General features: G+C 38.7%; 1 protein-coding gene across 5 annotated transcripts in view; it reads left to right on the forward strand.

Annotated features, from left to right (window-relative positions):
- LOC129763611 (cAMP-specific 3',5'-cyclic phosphodiesterase) overlaps window positions 1-20,788 on the forward strand; it is a 91,835-nt gene that overhangs the window by 61,580 nt on the left and 9,467 nt on the right. For 3 of the 5 annotated variants that reach the window (XM_055762855.1, XM_055762851.1, XM_055762853.1), the window contains exons 2-11: window positions 3,257-3,445; window positions 3,751-3,813; window positions 11,379-11,480; window positions 11,835-12,003; window positions 12,067-12,160; window positions 12,220-12,530; window positions 12,594-12,858; window positions 12,921-13,035; window positions 20,201-20,363; window positions 20,432-20,788. In XM_055762855.1, the coding sequence (XP_055618830.1) occupies window positions 3,257-3,445; window positions 3,751-3,813; window positions 11,379-11,480; window positions 11,835-12,003; window positions 12,067-12,160; window positions 12,220-12,530; window positions 12,594-12,858; window positions 12,921-13,035; window positions 20,201-20,363; window positions 20,432-20,788 (1,828 nt within the window). The remainder of the gene's footprint in view (window positions 1-3,256; window positions 3,446-3,750; window positions 3,814-11,378; window positions 11,481-11,834; window positions 12,004-12,066; window positions 12,161-12,219; window positions 12,531-12,593; window positions 12,859-12,920; window positions 13,036-20,200; window positions 20,364-20,431) is intronic. The other 2 variants (XM_055762852.1, XM_055762854.1) reach the window with 1 other exon arrangement.

A 20,788-nucleotide genomic window follows, 5' to 3' on the forward strand; every position in this document is an offset into this window, starting at 1 on the left:
ATGGTGGTGAAGTGGGTGACACCCACCGTATCCCACGTATCTGGATACAGGCAGGTACCAACGCCATCGGCCGATGGGCGGCCGTGAAAGGCTTCAAACTTTCAGCGCAGCCGAGGTGAGATCGGTCGGTTTATAGTCCGAGGACTATAAACAAACTATAAACAAAGAAAATCTTAAACAAGGTCAAATACGAAGGAACCATGAAAATTTTCCTGGGTACAGGACACAAACGGATCCTGTCTTCTGATGATGAACGGGTAATTGTGTGAACATTTCGGAAGAACCCTAAAACAAACATGACTAAAAGACCTGCGCAGACAGCATCCGGAAAGTAGCATACATGAACAATCTGAGAGGTCGTGTTGCCCGTAAAAGCCTTCATCTCGAAGGTGAACATGAAAAAAACGACTACAGTTTGCTAAGACATATGTAAACAGATCTAAGGAGTTCTGGAACGAGGTCTTTTATACGTGTGAGATGAAAACCAATCTCTTAGAATCGGATGGAGGACAGATGGTGTGAAGGAAACCAGGATCGGTGCTCCAGAACCAGCATTTGGTTCCCACAGTAAAACACGGCGGCGGTAGTCAGCTGATGTATGGTACGATGGCGGCTACTGGAACTTGAACCATGGAGTTTATCGATTCGGCCATGGACAAGATGTCTTCATTGAACATCCTGAAACGTAACCTTCAGTGTCCCGTCTCTTTCGTGATTACTACCTTCAACAGGATGATGACCCGATCTCATCTTGCGGGAGTGCCTACTCTATAATGTCCCAATCAACTCAAAACACAAATAACGGGATTTGAACACTATTGAGCATCAATGGTGGGAAATCAAGAACTGTCTGAAGATTAAAATTCCAGGGAACATAGCAGAGCTCAAAATGGCGATGAAGGAGATCTGGAAGAGTATTCCATCTACAGTGATCATAAATCTCGCCTCGGTGCTTGAAGGCAGTGCTGGACGCCAAAGAGGGCCACACCAAATACTAGGGGATTGATTTTTGTTCCCTGTTAAAATTTCTGAACTGATCTTGAACTGTACACTCAATTTTGCCACATCTTTTGTTTGTTTTTTAAACATGAAGTAGAAATGTGACCATTTTATTTCTTTTTATCACTACATGAGAGTAAAAAGGACCGATTTTTCGATGAATATAAGTCGCTTTTAATTATTTACTTTTAAACACCGAAAAACTCAAAAACAACAACCCAATACGGGATGTACACCGATTGACTGTATAGCAAAGAGCCAATTATTTTTAACAGTTTCGACAACCATTCTCGTTGAATCAGCTACTTGCACCGAAAAATACTTTTGTCGTAGGAATTCGTGTTTGATTTAAATACTGATATAACTCTACGAATATTGAAAATGGGGTGAAATGGAAATTTAAGAAATTTCAAACGTATATTACACAAAAATGTTAGTGTTATATGTGTTATTCTATATAACATTAGGCGGGAAATTTATCCAGTATTTTTTTTAATGCGTTTTGAAATGCGTGGATCCCTAATAGGAACAATATTTGAAGAATTTTGGATGCGTTTTGAAAAGCGTGAATCCCTAATAGAAACAATATTTGAAGAATTGAACAATTTACGAATAAAGAAGGAATGTTTACCGAAACATGTATGCAGGTTTCATTCAACATCTTCCTTGGATGTACGTTAGATGCAGTACAATGCGATACATAATGAGGTGGATTAGAAGGCGAAGTATATTTGTATTGGTAAGAAAAATATGGTGTCGTAATTATTTGCATTCAATAGGAAGTGTAACAGTTCGGCTGAGAAGTTTATAAGGTAACACAGTAAAACTTTTTTTTTGCAAAATTTAATTTTATTATTTAACATAATTACCTTCGAGGGCGATACAGCGATTATAGCGATCTTGCAACTTGATACCATTTATATAGTACTCTTCAGGTTCTTCCTTAAAATAGGCCTCAGTTTCGGTAATCAGCGTAATCACAAATCATTTTTTGAATATCAAAAATACCCTCTGGTCAGTCAATTGTCGACAACATAATAAATATCGCTGAGACAGTCGTGTGATAAAATCCATTGTGATTGCGAACCTTTACTGAAGCGTATGGTGACTGTTAATGAAGGATGCATTAGTTAATACAACATCAGGCGGAAATTGCCTTGATCGAAACGAAACGAAAAGCAATAAGTCGATGCGAACGAGAACCAAGCCAGGATTGATAGTCAGGCAGGTTTTGCTATGTATTTGACTGCTTCTTCTGCTTCCTTTCGAACAAACTCTTAATATTACTTCACATTTAAGTAAGATGAGATTATATGAGTAGAACGAAAGAACAATCCTTTTCTCGACCTCGACATTCCGCTGTGAAGCACGATTTCGGTAGGTTCACTGTCATACTCGTATAGCTAATGCATGAACATTTTTTCAGCAAAACTGTCGACAACAGATCAGGCGAAACAAATGCATTTTCTTTTGCCCTTATACTTATGTAAGAATGGATGAAACAAAAAATGTCATGAGAAATCGTAGGGTGTCAATTTAGTCTTGGTCACAGCATTACATGCGGCTTGAATGAATACAGTGAGATGAGATCCACATGAATGGAAAATTAGCCCGCGAAGGCTCGTAATGAATAGAAGTGTTGTGAAGCTTCACTGATGTTAATTGTTCGTTCGAATTCAAATGAGTGATTTGATGATTTGCTGCACTGCTTTCGGTTGCCCTCTCAAATTGCCCAGGGTTATTTACCGCCGCCACGTGTTGAAATAATAGAAAGCTGATTTAACTCTACGCGCGACGAATTTCGATTTATATCGCTGGTTTGTTTTATAGAAGAAAAAGCTTTTCAAGGCACCCATAGATATCCACGTGCGACAAATTAAGATCTACGCAGTATATGGCAATTGTATTAAACATAGATAGTATTTCGAAAATTATTTTATTAAACTCTTTCGAAAACTTTAACTCTGAGGTACGGAAACAGATGAGTGGAGAGGTTGTTCTGACGATGGTATCGAAAACAGTTATTCTCCGTTTCGTGTAACATTGTTGTCCCATTCAAACTGGAATTATGTGTTTTAGATTATTCTAGACAGAAGCCCGCGAATTTTTCCCAGCATCGAATATAATGAAAATGTCTTACTGAACTAGAAAATCGTCAACGGATCCTAATGCACTTTATAACACATAGTTATATCTAGAACATCTCTAGCATAACGTCAACCACATAACTAAGTATTTGTTCTCTTTCTCCTTACAGCTTTGATGTCGAAAATGGTCAAGGTTCGCGATCGCCGCTGGAAGGTGGATCACCAGCAGCCGCCGTGGCCGCCGGATTGGTATTGCAGAATCTACCTCAGCGAAGAGAATCCTTTCTGTACCGGTCTGATTCGGATTTTGAGATGTCGCCGAAGTCGATGTCACGAAATTCCAGTATCGCCAGTGAAAGGTAATTTCTTTTGTTTTATTTTTCTTTCCCTTATCCGTTGACCAGCTTAACCGCTCAACCATGTTGTTATTCTATTTTCCAATAATCTCTGTCTCTTCCTGTTTGCATTGTAAAACCTGAACCGACTTCGTTTCTTGCATTTCCCAATATTGTGCGTGTTCGTATTGTGTTTTTTCTGTGATTCGGAAACCTTAAAAACCAAACAACGAAACGAAACAACCTACATAAACTACTAAACCACGTCAACCAACTACCCGACCGTCGAACCAAATGTGTCCTCACCACGATTCGATATTGCTCTATAGAACTGATAAATTTTCTAGACTCAAAGAAGTGGAAGCGCCAACGATTACCACTACGGAACGAACGTAAGTATCGGGACAGGGCCTAACGAGTGTCTTGCTTTGTAGTTTTTGCTCTAGAACATAAATGAGTTGAACTTTTAAAAGATGTTATTTTAATGACAATTTCAGTTTGGCGTTTGCAAGGCTAAAGAGTGAAAAATGGTTTCGGAAGAACCAATTGATCTCTGAAATATAGATCCTTGCACTAACATAGAAGCTTTGTAGAGTAGTGATTTTATTCTATTCTCGACCTAGTATAAATTGGCAATAGCTATGCTTCGAATGTACAGAATGTGGATCTTTGTAACAGAAATTATAGTATATGTGTAGTTTCACAAGTCTTTCCAGGCAACTTGCACTGTGACGATTGGACTTTGGATCCGGTGTCATATTCATGTGCCTACGTTCCGTAATCAGTTAGGAGCCGTTGGAAATAATCTAATAATCTAAAATTTCGCTGTTTTAGAAATTTTGGACCAAACCTTGTTGTCGTCAAACTATTCATGCCTAACCAACCCCTTATGAAATTTTCCAAGAGATTTTTCTCTAGCATGACTTTTCTCAAAGCTGAGAGAAGACTAACCAAATTTTGCGTTTAGCCAACTTGTCAACTTTTCGAATGAGTTTCTTGAGAGTTTTTATAACAGTTTCGCTTCTGATAACTCCGCCAATTGTTGTTGTCTAAGAGTACTGTTTAAATATTCGGTTTGCGGGAACAAAATTGTCAAACAGAACTATGAACAGAAAGTTTCATTCAACTAATGCTACTTTTCAGGAATGTACTTTAATGTAATACTGCTATGTTTCTCCTTTTATGTTTTAATGTACTCCAACACTCCAACACTCCAAATTTAGTCTCCTGTATTTTACTTGAATCAACTAGTATTGACGTAGGACTATGTCTTGAAAGAAGATTGTTAAATCAGAAAACATGTTACGTTTTACGAAATAGTTTCAACGTTGAGAACTATTTTTGTTTCAATCGGATGTTGAAGATTTTCATATCAATAGGATTGGAAATTTTCTAAGAATTATATATTGTACACTTTTTATAGCCGATATTATTCACGGAGCACTCGCTTTTTAATCAACAAAAATGTATTTTTCGCAAACTTTATAAATCTGTGTCGAAAAAGACTGTTCCACTTAATCATCATTTCATCGATGATACTGTTCTGGAAAACATTATTGAAAACTATCAAACAAATCCTGCAATTTACATGTTTAAAGTTATCGATGGAAATAAAAACAAATCCTTTTTGAGTTAACAGCTGGAAACAGCTCTGTTTCTGTTGCGCATCGCAGTTACACGACATATGATCCAGAGTGAACAAGGTACATTTGCTATCTCTACATGTCTAGTAAAATTCAATGAAAAAGTATATTCCAATGTGGGTTTTCATGTGGAAGAACTTGCGATAGCTTCAATAGCTTCACAAGGACCAAAACCCCTACTCGCTCGAAATGCAAACGCAATGTTCGTTCCTACTATCCATCCAGTCTATCATAATCCTGATGCTTTTTGTGACTGGCATAATCACGTCCATTTAACCATTGAGTTCATATAATTTTCTAAAGATGGAAATTTAAACCAAAGCGAAACAACAACATTTTTTTACACAGATGGTCTCGGTGACTGCTTAGTTGAAATTCTTACTTGTTTCACATTTTCATGTGTTCTTCAATTCCTATGCCGTCCAATTGAGCTTTTTGTGGCGATCTCACAAATCAACCACGTTAGAATTGATCTGAGTATATGGGACTCTGAGCGGGGAATGTTACAATGTCGACTGAAGTCTCTCTGTTTCGCAATCACTGACCGATTGGTTTCATAAAAGGCGCGGATGACGAAACCCCGATGTTCAGTCGACGAAATTATTCAAGTGATTGAAAATAGGATCTCAATACAAATACAGCGGCATGCCACCTGTCATTCTATCAACTCTCCAGACGAAGTGGTAAACATACGAATTGAATAAACTAATTTTGTAGTCCTGCGTCAAAAACGCGGTCTTGCCTTGGACACAACCCTCTCTACTTTTTGAGAACCCTTTGCATAGGGATACCATCTGGTCGGAGTTGAAACTCAGGACACAGGTCGATACTACCCCTTCCATGACAACCGAAAGGGAACCACGGTATAGAGGCAACCCTTCTGATTGCGAATATCATACTAACATTCCTTCCCTGCTCCTGGTGACTGTGAGGACGTAGTCGGCGTCGATATTGACTATTTCATTGACTTGACAATTAGGAAAAATAAATCAGGACGCCCCAAAAGCATTTCAAGAGAGGATTCTTAGTTATTTTGAAGGATTGCGCTCTTATTTTCTTTCACAAGAAAAGTGTCCTCTTGTACTACGGGATTTAACTGAAAACCGATGCTTAATACTATGGATGATTTCTACCAGAGACATCAGTTGGTGACCTTGCAAACATTTATTCATCTTGTTGGAAGAGACAATGCATCTGCCACTGATATTGCCGTTAGTTTTGCTGATTTTATTAGAATTCTCATCAGCGTCAAACCGTTTTCAACTCGATTATCCCTAAGGGCAGCCTCAAACCTAAGGGTAGTAACTTCTCCCGACTCATATCCAATCACTGTTCGTTAGACGCGCTGTTATTTCGTATCGATATTACCAGCAACAATTTCTGCGTTTGTGGTCAAGTTTATCGCGACATTGAACATGTTGTTTGGTCGTGCTAAATGTATCTTGTAGCCAGATCGGATTTAGAAAACTATCTTTGGGCCCGAGAGAAACAACCCATTATGCCGGCGCGGGATGTGTTGGCTCGGTTAGATCAAATCTATCTTTTCCTCAAAACTATCGATCTCCGTGTGTAAACATCAAAATTGTCCAAATCTCCTTATGTCCCCTCCTCTGCGTTGAATCGATTCCCCATTCTATTAACCGTAGAATAAACAAATGGTAAATATAATTTACAATTAAAAAAGGTTCTAGGATTTGACTACATAAAATTACAGAACTGAGCCTGTAAGAATAAACGATTTATAAAAAAATAGAACTCTTCAACATAAAGAAAGTGATAAGTAAAGTGGTCTTGAAAATTTAGTTGATTCAGATCAAACACAGTAAACGAATTCTGTTGAAACTGTGGATAATTTTACGATACTACGTAGGAGTATATTGAAAAATGAAAAGTTAGTCTGATAAACACACAACAGTACAAATGGATTTTATTAAAGTCCATTCCTAACTGACCGTTCAAAGTGGCATTAGTAAAAATCGTCTTTTTCAGACAAATGGAAACATGTTGTTTGATGAGTACACAACTACTAAAGTAATTAAATTGATGAGATAAGGTGGTGGTGGAACTAATAATCCTTGCCAGCTGCAAATCGTTGGGTGCAAATATTCTCAGAACATGGAAAATGGATTTCTCTAGTGTAACCTAGCTTACCTAGTATGTTTTATGTGTACCGCATCAGTTGGATTTTTTGGTTCCACCACTACTTTATCTCATCATAAAAAGACGGGACAATCAAAATCGGTCGAAAAAATGGTACTGTCCCGTTAAAAAGAGTGCGTTTCGGTTTGGTCCTTCCCCTGGTGACTGTGAGGACGTGGTCGGCGTCGATATTGACTATTTCATTGACTTGACAATTATGAAAAATAAATCAGGACGCCCCAAAAGCAATTCAAGAGAGTATTCTTAGTATTTTTGAAGGATTGCGCTCTCATTTTCTTTCACAAGAAAAGTGTCCTCTTGTACTACGGGATTTAACTAAAAACCGATGCTTAATACTATGGATGCTTTCTACCAGAGACATCAGTTGGTGACCTTGCAAACATTTATTCATCTTGTTGGAAGAGACAATGCATCTGCCACTGATATTGCCGTTAGTTTTGCTGATTTTATTAGAATTCTCATCAGCGTCAAACCGTTTTCAACTCGATTATCCCTAAGGGCAGCCTCAAACCTAAGGGTAGTAACTTCTCCCGACTCATATCCAATCACTGTTCGTTAGACGCGCTGTTATTTCGTATCGATATTACCAGCAACAATTTCTGCGTTTGTGGTCAAGTTTATCGCGACATTGAACATGTTGTTTGGTCGTGCTAAATGTATCTTGTAGCCAGATCGGATTTAGAAAACTATCTTTGGGCCCGAGAGAAACAACCCATTATGCCGGCGCGGGATGTGTTGGCTCGGTTAGATCAAATCTATCTTTTCCTCAAAACTATCGATCTCCGTGTGTAAACATCAAAATTGTCCAAATCTCCTTATGTCCCCTCCTCTGCGTTGAATCGATTCCCCATTCTATTAACCGTAGAATAAACAAATGGTAAATATAATTTACAATTAAAAAAGGTTCTAGAATTTGGCTCCATAAAATTACAGAACTGAGCCTGTAAGAATAAACGATTTATAAAAAATAGAACTCTTCAACATAAAAGGAAAGTGAGAAGTAAAGTGGTCTTGAAAATTTAGTTGATTCAGATCAAACACAGTAAACGAAATCTATTGAAACTGTGGATAATTTTACGATACTACGTAGGAGTATATTGAAAAATGAAAAGTTAGTCTGATAAACACACAACAGTACAAATGGATTTTATTAAAGTCCATTCCTAACTGACCGTTCAAAGTGGCATTAGAAAAAAAATCGAGGGGTTGTATCCGAGACACGACCGCTTAGGACGTAGGACTATGCAATCTTTTTTTTTTAATTTGTTGGTTTATCATTTTGGATATTATTTGCGAATACGTCGAAAGTTCATAAATAACTCTTCAGTAAAAAGTTGCGCTAGCGTTCACAGCTCGAGGGGAAACATAAAACACAAAACGAGCAGAATAAGCGACCTTTGTTGTTTCGGGCACAGAAAGGTTCTGAGAATTTTACTCAGAGGAGATGCAATACTTATACACTAGCAACAGCTTACTTACTCCGCAAATATTCTCTTTTCGCTATCCCCTATCGTTGTTTCTATTCTTCTTCTTCTTCTTTTCCTTTATTTATGGATACATTAAATCCAACGATTCATTCATTCACATTAAATCCAACGATTCAACGATTCAAACAGTCTCCGACTGTTTCTATTCTAGCGGCTGCATAAGTTGCTCGTTATCGATAGCTCTGTTCGAGAAAGCACACAAATGAACAGAACAAATGTATGGGGAAATGGGAATGCTTTCAATTTTCATCAATTTAAACCATATACAGACTGTGGGATTGTAAGGTATAACATACCAAACAAATCTTGGAAAATTTCCGATTCGATTGATATGCAAATCGTTAAAATCCGTTCGCAGCGAAAATAGTTATTAACATTAACTTTATTTCATAAAAATGTGACCGGTTTTCTGATTTGGCACCCTTAATGTAAGACGTAGTCCTACGTCAAAATCGTCTTTTTCAGACAAATGGAAACATGTTGTTTGATGAGTACACAACTACTAAAGTAATTAAAATTGATGAGATAAAGTGGTGGTGGAACTAATAATCCTTGCCAGCTGCAAATCGTTGGGTGCAAATATTCTCAGAACATGGAAAATGGATTTCTCTAGTGTAACCTAGCTTACCTAGTATGTTTTATGTGTACCGCATCAGTTGGATTTTTTGGTTCCACCGCCACCTTATCTCATCATAAAAAGACGGGACAATCAAAATCGGTCGAAAAAATGGTACTGTCCCGTTAAAAAGAGTGCGTTTCAGTTTGGTCCTTCCCCTGGTGACTGTGAGGACGTGGTCGGCGTCGATATTGACTATTTCATTGACTTGACAATTATGAAAAATAAATCAGGACGCCCCAAAAGCAATTCAAGAGAGGATTCTTAGTATTTTTGAAGGATTGCGCTCTTATTTTCTTTCACAAGAAAAGTGTCCTCTTGTACTACGGGATTTAACTAAAAACCGATGCTTAATACTATGGATGCTTTCTACCAGAGACATCAGTTGGTGACCTTGCAAACATTTATTCATCTTGTTGAAAGAGACAATGCATCTGCCACTGATATTGCCGTTAGTTTTGCTGATACTATTAGAATTCTAACCTAAGGGTAGTAACTTCTCCCGACTCATATCCAATCAGTGTTCGTTAGACGCGCTGTTATTTCGTATCGATATTACCAGCAACAATTTCTGCGTTTGTGGTCAAGTTTATCGCGACATTGAACATGTTGTTTGGTCGTGCTAAATGTATCTTGTAGCCAGATCGAATTTAGAAAACTATCTTTGGGCCCGAGAGAAACAACCCATTATGCCGGCGCGGGATGTGTTGGCTCGGTTAGATGAAATCTATCTTTTCCTCAAAACTATCGATCTCCGTGTGTAAACATCAAAATTGTCCAAATCTCCTTATGTCCCCTCCTCTGCGTTGAATCGATTCCCCATTCTATTAACCGTAGAATAAACAAATGGTAAATATAATTTACAATTAAAAAAGGTTCTAGAATTTGGCTCCATAAAATTACAGAACTGAGCCTGTAAGGATAAACGATTTATAAAAAAATAGAACTCTTCAACATAAAAGGAAAGAAGTATTTCTGACTAGTGAGGAGCAAAGTGGTCTTGAAAATTTAGTTGATTCAGATCAAACACAGTAAACGAAATCTATTGAAACTGTGGATAATTTTACGATACTACGTAGGAGTATATTGAGAAATGAAAAGTTAGTCTGATAAACACACAACAGTACAAATGGATTTTATTAAAGTCCATTCCTAACTGACCGTTCAAAGTGGCATTAGTAAAAATCGTCTTTTTCAGACAAATGGAAACATGTTGTTTGATGAGTACACAACAACTAAAGTAGTTAAAATTGATGAGATAAGGTGGTGGTGGAACTAATAATCCTTGCCAGCTGCAAATCGTTGGGTGCAAATATTCTCAGGACATGGAAAATGGATTTCTCTAGTGTAACCTAGTATGTTTTATGTGTACCGCATCAGTTGGATTTTTTGGTTCCACCACCACCTTATCTCATCATAAAAAGACGGGACAATCAAAATCAGTCGAAAAAATGGTACTGTCCCGTTAAAAAGGGTGCGTTTGGTCAGCCTACCAACATTTGAGTTCCAAATTTCAATTTTATTTGCTAAAATTAATCGTAAAAAAATAAATTATTAAACACATTCACATTGTATCAATTCTTAATAATAATAAAAACATTAAACTCCATTATTCCTTGGATGATATGATGCTTCCTCAAACACACTGGCAGATGTAAAATTACTTCAAATTTTGTTGTAAATCCTTAATTATGAAGATTTTGTTGGTTCTCGTTAGCAGATAGGAGATCCAATGACAACATATTCATCGTTCTATGTCCGGTCGATGTATGCTTTTCATTCTCCAATGTCGCTGTGTGCTTAAAGAAACATGTTTCCAAATTCTTCCACAAACTAATAAACAACTTCAGCGTGAATTCCCTACTGCCTTTACTAAAAAGAAAAGGCTAACGTATCTTTATATGAATCTTTGGGACACTCGTTATCCACAACACAAATTTGCCAGCCGTTCATTCTAGCTAATTTGTCTTTTTCTGTTTATTTTCTATATGATCCTCCTGCTCAAAACAAACATTGGCTCCGACATCACAACGATCACGTCACGCGCGCAGGCATGTGGAAGATTTGATCGTGACACCATTCGCGCAAATATTGGCAAGCCTACGTTCGGTGCGATCCAACCTCTACAACTTGACAAATGTTACCCCGCCCAAGTAAGTACACGCGGATCGTGATCATTTTCGCACACTGTCAAATCGCGCTTGTTGTTTTGTACACACGATCAATTTCGAGAATCGTGAATGAAGATACAAACGGTGACGTGCACGTAAATTTCGTTGAAACGATACATGTGTATTGTTTTCTGAAAAAATCAAGTGCGTCAACGTGTGAAATAAAATGGCCAGAAACATCTGTATCACATGTTACTATAAAATGTGATATGACTAACGAATGTTTTTGTTGACTTCGCGGAAAAAATATTTATAATTCTACACCCTCACATTTTGTTCATGTCCGGTTTCTTGTATTCGAATTTCGCATTAACCGCCAACCTTTCTTGCATGCAGATCAAAGCGAAACAACGTTCAACTGACACCAATGCCTAAAGCACTGACTCCTGGGGATGAATCGTATGTAAAGCTGGCTTTAGATACGATCGACGAGCTGGATTGGTGTCTGGATCAACTGGAGACGGTGCAGACGCACCGCAGTGTCTCCGACATGGCATCCTTGAAGGTAAGCCTCAATTTCTCTCATCGAAGACAGGTTTATCAATAATGATAACGTTATTGATTCCAGTTCAAGCGAATGCTCAACAAAGAGCTGTCGCATCTTAGTGAATCTAGTAAATCGGGAAATCAAATTTCCGAGTACATCTGTTCGACCTTCTTAGGTAAGCGAAAATGATGTGTGACAACTTCAAACGTATTAATGATAACGATCGATTTGCAGACAAGCAGCAGGAGGTGGATATTCCTTACAGCAGAGACGATTCAGATTCGCATAATCCAAGCTCACTCACTCGTAGTCGATCCCCTCGCATGGGTGAACGAATGTCGCAGATATCGGGCTTCAAGAGACCCTTGATGCATACTAACTCGTTCACCAGCGATCGATTGCCACAGTACGGCGTGGAAACTCCACACGAGCACCAGTTGGGACAGGTTCTCAACAGTGTCGATACATGGGGTATCGATATCTTTAAAATCGAAACTCTTAGCAACAATCGACCGCTTACCTGTGTAGCTTTTTCTATATTTCAGGTATTATGCCTCAATCAATTATCCGTTTGACCATCAATCCTTAATATATCTTCTGGTTCGCAGGAAAGGGACATATTGAACACTCTTATGATACCATCCAAAGTTTTTCTAGCGTTTATGACAACCTTAGAGGATCATTATGTTAAGGATAATCCATTTCACAACTCACTGCATGCAGCGGATGTGGCGCAGAGCACGCATGTGTTACTGAACACTCCGGCACTAGAGAACGTATTTACTTCGTTAGAGATCTGCGCAGCACTATTTGCCGCTTGTATACATGATGTTGATCATCCAGGTCTAACCAATCAGTTTCTAATCAATTCAAGTGAGTATCGCAACAAGCCGTTATCTATCGCTCGAGGTCACCAATCGCGGGTTCATTTTTAGGTTCGGAGCTAGCGATCATGTACAATGACGAATCCGTGTTGGAGAATCATCACTTAGCAGTTGCATTTAAGCTCTTGCAAAATGAAGACTGCGATATACTACGCAATATACAAAAGTGAGTAGTTGAAATTCTTAGGTGTCCTATGATGATAATTCTAGATAAATATGTTTTTGCATCCACTGTTTGATGTGAAGCAGAGTAATCCACAGTACTTCTCATTAAAAACAGTTCCACATTCCGGACGTTATTTTTTGAATTCTAGAATTCTAGTTTTTTAAATTCTGTTTCGTTTTTTTATTCATTTCTTCTTCAAGACGCACATCTGACACACCGTTAACAACACACACGTGTGATTTAATCATACACAAACACTCTCCACCTATCAGTATTAAAGGGTTATAGAAGCAGTTTTTGCTTTTGTAGAAGCACTCGAAGATGTTTCAATGATGGTTTATTCTTTCCCTTTTGAAAACAATAAACAAGCTTATCATATGTCGCAATTTATTTGCTCATGCCGATGTACGCATTGACGCATTAAAACTGAGTATTCATCGCGAACGCTATAGCGGCAGTCTTTTTCGAAGTTGGCACACAAAAATTAAATTCTTCCAAAAAACCCACCAGAAAATTAAAACACGGTTAATTGTTGTTCAGTTTATTATTTTCTATGTAGAAAAAAGTCCAATTTATGCGAGTTCGAAATAAAAGGCAAATTCTCTTGCATTTCTTGCAAGTATATCCACCCCTCTGGTTCACATAGTTTTAGTACTTTGTGTGACCACCTTTGGCTTCAATAACCGCTCGACATCGTCGTGTACTTCGGATCTCCGTCTTGTTGGAACGTATATCTGCATCTAAACTTTAGCTTTTGTGCATACTCTGGTAGTTTTTGCTTCAAAATGTCCAAATAAACCTCCTTGGTCATGATTCCATCGATGAACTCAAGTTCACCAACGCATGCAGCGCCATTGCCATTGATCGCCATTGATCCCCACTCCATGACTCTACCTGCAGAGAAAAATCAAGGTTATGCTCAGTTGGTTGAAAAATTGATAAAGTAACTCTCCACCACTATGCTTGACTGTAGTTAGAAACCGAATGTCAATCGAATGGACTTCCTTTCTGGTTCAGTTACCGAATGATTACCGTAACTTCCAATTTTGAACACGAAATTAAAATTTTGATCACGAAAACTTCTAGAGCATTGAATGACAGCTAGACACGATGTTGACATTCGAGAAAGTTGCAGAATACACACAAAACACTGTAAACTACGATTTAAGTGTAATCGTAGTATTCGTTTGGGGTGGATAAACAAACAGTGGGAAACAAAGACATTTTCACTGTGTACGAATTTCCCAGAATAATTAACTCCTGCCACGGTAGCCGGTAATGTTAAATCTTCGACGTTTTCGATCGAAGTTCATTGAGTTCTAGTAGCTAAACCAGATATTTTATTTGAGTGAATGTGCACTTTTATGTACGAATCGTGAATTCGAAATCCTGGTTGCGCTGGAACAGTAGGTGAGTAGACGTGCAGCCGCCTTTTTACCTCTCATTACAACTTCATCAAGGCAACAGAAGTGCACGACATGGTGTTGATTACTGCTGTGTAAATAAATAAATAAATAAATGAATAAATAATAAACATGTGATTTATTACGCGGGTTTCAAAAACCTTTACGGACGTTTATTATCTTCGCACTATCAAACTGGCATAACGAGAATCGAGTCCGTTCAGCGAAGAGTCAGTCGGTACGCAATTCGTCTGCTTCCGTGGCGCAATCCTCATCACCCACGGTTCCGCTTGAAACATCGGAGCAGCCGCCACACACACATACACGCGCGGAACTCTCGTTGCTAGATCGTTGCTGAAAAATAATCTGCCAGTTCCCCTGGAAATTGAAAAATACATTCATGCGAATGAGTTTATTTTGATGTTTTCTATCCATATAACACTGCAACCAAATACATTTGGTTTTGTGATTTTTCAATCAATCGCAATGAACAGGAAAGCTTCTGAATATTATTTTTCCCCACCAGTAGAAAAATGTCGTATCAAATATTGGATGCATAACATGAAAAACGGAAAATGTTTCACATCGCGAAAATCATGTAATTTTCGAGCGATTATTTGTTTTCTACTCATGTAATGCTGCGACCAAATACATTTCGTTTTGGATTTTTCAATCAAGTGCGATCAACGTAAGACCACGTCTTTCGGAAATTTATTAGAAGTGCGATGAATCTTAAGGAATTTCCGCTCTACGCGCACTGGCAAACGATGTTTACTCACCAATTTCTCAAACGAGAAATGGGTGTTGTGAGAAAAGATTAGTGAACACAAAAACGACAAACGGGAGAAAGAGATGTTTGGAGGTTGAAGGAAATTGGCAGAAAACATCTTCATTTCATCTTTCGAATAATGTGATTCATACCACTTCGTTTTGCCAGAAAGAGATTATTAATGCTCAAAGGAGGAATCGAGCCCTCCGAGGAAATTACCCAGCGCAAATTAGAGTCGACTATCGATTGCGGCATTCGTACACAAATAATTTTATAATGCAGTTTCATCAAAGTGATTTCTTCGATATGGGGAAATATTCACTACATCATGTCATGTATTTCATATTCTTCACTATCAAATCCATATTCATGGCACCTATCGGTATCGAATTATCATCGACACCACGACACCACGTTAGTCTTTCGGTGGTAAGGCACCACGAAAGCAGCTCGGATAAGCGCGCCAGCCGCAGAAAGTGTGAAGAAGCCACATCGCTATCTACCGGGAACTTGGCGTGAAATTCGTCGCTATCAGAAGTCGACCGAATTGCTGATCCGCAAGCTACCATTGCAGCATTCGGTTCGTGGAATTGCTCAGGATTTAAAACCGACTTGCGCTTCCAAAGTTCCGCGGTTATGACGTTGCAGGAGGCCTATTCGAAGATACCAATTTGTGTGCTATCCATGCAAAACGCGTCACATCATTCCCAAGGACATCCAGCTGACCCATCGTATCCGAGGTAGAGATGGGCAAACCGTTCACGAACGGTACGAAAGAACTAGTTCGCCGAAAAGAGTGAACGAGCGGTCGTTCTTTTTCAAAGAACGGTAGTTCTCCGCACGAACTGATTGCGAGCGAACGGTTTGTGAACGAACTGATTCCGTAAGAACGGTTTGAGAGTGAACTTTCAATTCATTGTTTGGCCTATTGCGTGTACGTGTTATCGTGATTGTTTGTATGATTGATTGTTAGTGAAAATCGCTGCTCATTTTTTTCCCCGAATGGACATTATAAAATATGATCTTACATGGAACCCGTGTGTTCTCCAAAAAGAAAATATGAAAAATTGCACATGTTTTGTGCGCATTAAAAACAAAAACTTTTGTCGATCGATAAACATATTTTCACATACAGTTTACGACTTTTAAAGAAGCAGCTTATCTTTCCCCACTAAATTTCAAAAATATAAATCCCATACGTACACTATACAATACAACGATATCAATGAATAGCTGTCTATTGATGTTGGGTTCCAGCTAACATTCTATGTTGTTCTCATTACCGCTAAACAAAAGAGCGAAAGAACGGTTCAAAAGAACTGATTCACTTAGATGAACGGTTGATGAGTGAACCGTTCATCAAAGTGAACTGTTTTGCCCATCTCTAATCCGAGGAGAGCGTGCTATATTAGTTTAGCATATAATCAATGGCCCTTTTTAGGGCTCCAAATTTGATGGATTAAATTACAGAAAAGTTTTTTGCAGACCAAACTGAAAGGAGTATTTTCGTTTGGATGCCATTCAACAGCGAGAAAATTCTGGAAAGATCTAATCGCTGCTGAAAAATAATCTGCCAGTTCCCTGGGAATCGAATAATACATTCATGCGAAAGAATTTATTTTAATGTTTTCTAACCATATAACACAGCGACCAAATACATTTGTTTTTGTAATTTTTCAATCCAGTGTAATTAGCAGGAAAGCTTCTGAACATTATTCTTCCCCATCAGTAGGATATTCTCGTATCCAATATTGTATGCGCGCGCAACGGAAAATGTTTCGCATCGCGAAACAATCAATCGATTATTGCTCAGTCGCCGAAAGATTCAAACTCGGAGAGTTCATTCCTTTCTAGTTTGCCTTCCAAATTGCCATCGTAAACCAAACCATCTCTCGATTCAATCACGGACAAAAAGCATACTTAAGCGATATTCTGGCGGTGAAATGCATTCATTTTTCGTGAGGACATCGACAAGGCAGCATCGTAATCGAACGAGCTGAACGTGCTGGACGAGCTGGACGGCGAGGGATCGAGGGATTCATTACCTGGCCTGACCTGACCTGAAATGCAATCAGTTTGTTTTAACTGTGAGGGAGCGCAGAAAAGCCGATCGATCAGAAGGAGAAGAGAAGGTGGCCAAGAGAGTATCAGCATCGAAAAACGGTTCCCCGGGAAGACATCGAAGCACCCGCCACACACACACATATACACGCGCGCAACTCTTTTCGTTTGCTGGGTATCGAGAAGAAACCTGGAAAGAAGTGATCGTTGCTGAAAAATAATCTGCCAGTTCCCCTTAGAATTGAAAATTACATTCAAGCGAGTTTATTTTTATGTTTTCTATCCATACATTTGTGCTCCCGTGGCCGAGTGGTTAGCGTCAAACCTAACATGCCGGGGGTTCGGGTTCGATTCCCGTTCTGGTCGGGGAAATTTTTCTTCAAAGAAATTTCCTCTGACTTGCACTGTGGTCACGCGTATTCTAGAGCTTGCCACTCAGAATGCATTCAAGGCGTGTTATTTGGCATAGAAATCTCAACTAAGTACTAATGAAATGACGCAAGTAATACTACGTTGAGACGGCGGAGTTCCTCTAGGAACGTTAGTGCCATATAAGAAGAAGAAGAAGATCCATACATTTGGTTTTGTGATTTGTCAATCAAGTGCAGTTAGCACGAAAGCTTCTGGAGATTATTCTTCAGAACAAGGTTTTTTGTATCCAATATTGGATGCATAAAACCTTGAGCCTCCAACGTAAGGCTCTCGTTTTCGAAGTCCCCCAAATATTCATTTATTCATTCATTCAGAATGGATTTAGATTCAACTTCGAACAAATGATCTCTAAATCAACGATAGTCCTACGTTACCCTTGCGGTTATACCATAGATATAACCCACTTCTTGTTTTTTTTATAGTGTAAAATGTATCGTTTATTTCAATTCACATAAAAAATTATTTACAACAAAATCATTAAATTTCACATCTCAAAAAGAATGCAAGTGCATCAACATCGATTCTATCATTAATTGCATTAATAGAGGTAATGTATAATATATTCGCACTTCATGACATACGAGCCAACAAACCAAAACCGTTATGTACGGTTGCGGTGCAGAAAGTTTATTTTCTTCTTTACCTCTAACATATACATATCAAACTCTCCATGCATCATGAAACAGCAGGATCATACGGACTACGCAAAGCGAATTATTCATATTCAACTAATATAGTAGATCCTGAGTCATAGGTCTCAGAGAGTGCAAACTATATGATTATTTAGCTAGATAGAGGCTCAGAGAAGGGTAGTCAACGCTGCTATCCCTTGAAATATATATATATATATATATATATATTCATATAGACCGCATAGTTTTACTAGCAACACCGCTTCAGTGAGAAACAAAAACTCTCTCGTTTTAGCTCTTTTCCCAGAATCATTTCTCGCTCTGCACAGTCAACCAACAATCTTTTTAATTTTAATCATTTAGTGTAACACAAGTGATTCCTGTAATTCATACAAGTATCTGAATGATCCACTCATGTTTGGTTATATAATAGTTCGGCTGGAAAGTTCATAAGGTTGATGGCTAGATGGCATCTCTTGCAAAAATCTACTTGACTATCACAAAGCACCATCTCTCAATGGATATGTGTCAAAATTTGACAGCAATCGGTCGATTGGTTCGTGAGTTACAGCATTGAGAGTGAAGCAACTTTTGTTATTGTGAAAAAGATGGAAAAATCCGAATTTCGTGTATTGATGGCAAAATTGCATGAATTGGGCTTCGAATTGCTTCCGCATCCACCGTATTCTCCAGATCTGGCCCCCAGCAACTATTTTCTGTTCGCAGATCTGAAGAGAATGCTCGCTGGCAAGAAATTTAAGACCGATGATGAAGTGATTACCAAAACTAAGGCCTATTTTCATAAACTTCTCAGCCGAACTGTTATTCGTGAGAGGTTACTTGCATGACACATTGTGTATCATTCGATATTGATCGATATCCAAACACTGCTGATGACAGATTCAGAGGCCCCGAGGAGTGATTTCAATTTGTTCGCTGTTACATGTCGCTCGTGTTCATTTTCCTTTGATAAAAGTGAAACTGTAAGCGGGACTTTTGTAAATACAGTATAATGGTCCTGATACTCTTTCTTCTTCTTCTTAAGCGACCCTAATGTTCCTAGAGGAACTTTGTCATCTCAACGTAGTTCTCTTTGAGTCGTTCTTACTATTACTTGGTTGAGATTTCTACGCCAAATAACAAATCTTAATTGAGGGCCTTAGAATGCAAGGGGTGTAGGTGACTTGATCGATTTCTCTTCATCAACTTGTCTAGAGAATACACGTGATTGCAGTGCAAGACAGACGAAATTTTTTGACCAAATATCCACCCACCAGAATGAGAATCGAACCCGGAGTTCCCAACATGCTATGACCACTTGGTCACAGGATGGTCCTATCCTCTAACATCCAATTATGAGCAACTTAAGTTTCGTCGATCCCATTGAAGTATCCCCCAAATCATTCTCCTAATCCGTTTGAGTGGGGATGGTATGATGCAGTGTGGACGTGGAGAATACGGTCCATCCATCGCAGTGAGCGGTTGCTGCGATTGTGTAGAATGGAACAGTACTGAACTCTAATTTCTCGTTACCAAAGTTTCTGAACCATTTTTCTCGTTGCCAAACAATTTCGAGATGGACACTGCATCAAGGTTTCTATTATGTGTCGGTTCGTTTGATACTCGTATATGCTTGTGTAGTGTGATAGCCCTACTGCCAAAATAATTCTCAATAAATTGAGTCGATTCGCATTGAATTCCCCTAACTACGAAGATCGCTGCATAATATTGAAAGAGTAATTGTATTTATATCTCTGTGAAGAGCTAGTGATATTCGATTCACACAACTATTGTTATTTTTACAACTATTGTTATTTTTATAAACTTTTTCAAACTATTTTCAAGTGTATCTATTTCTTTGCTTGCAGAAAACAACGTCAAACGTTTCGGAAAATGGTTATTGATATGGTGCTATCGACGGACATGTCTAAGCATATGACACTGTTGGCCGATCTGAAAACAATGGTCGAAACAAAGAAAGTTGCTGGCTCTGGAGTTTTGTTATTAGATAATTATACAGATAGGATACAGGTTTGTATCTACGTGCGCTTCGACCATCAACATTTCAATACTAATCTCATATTTGTTTCGTTCGGCAGGTATTAGAAAACTTGGTACATTGTGCTGACTTGAGCAATCCCACCAAACCGTTACCCTTGTACAAACGATGGGTGTCACTCCTGATGGAGGAGTTTTTCCTGCAGGGCGATAAGGAGCGGGCCGCCGGTATGGATATAAGCCCGATGTGCGATCGTCACAATGCGACAATCGAGAAATCCCAGGTCGGTTTCATCGATTACATTGTGCATCCACTTTGGGAGACCTGGGGGGATTTGGTGCATCCGGATGCGCAAGATATCCTCGACATGCTGGAGGAAAACCGTGATTACTATCAGAATTTGATTCCACCCTCGCCCCCTGCGCTCGACGAAGTAGAAGATAAAATTCGCTTCCAG

This window comes from Toxorhynchites rutilus, chromosome 1, assembly GCF_029784135.1.
Source record: "Toxorhynchites rutilus septentrionalis strain SRP chromosome 1, ASM2978413v1, whole genome shotgun sequence".
Taxonomy (NCBI): Eukaryota; Metazoa; Arthropoda; class Insecta; order Diptera; family Culicidae; genus Toxorhynchites; species Toxorhynchites rutilus.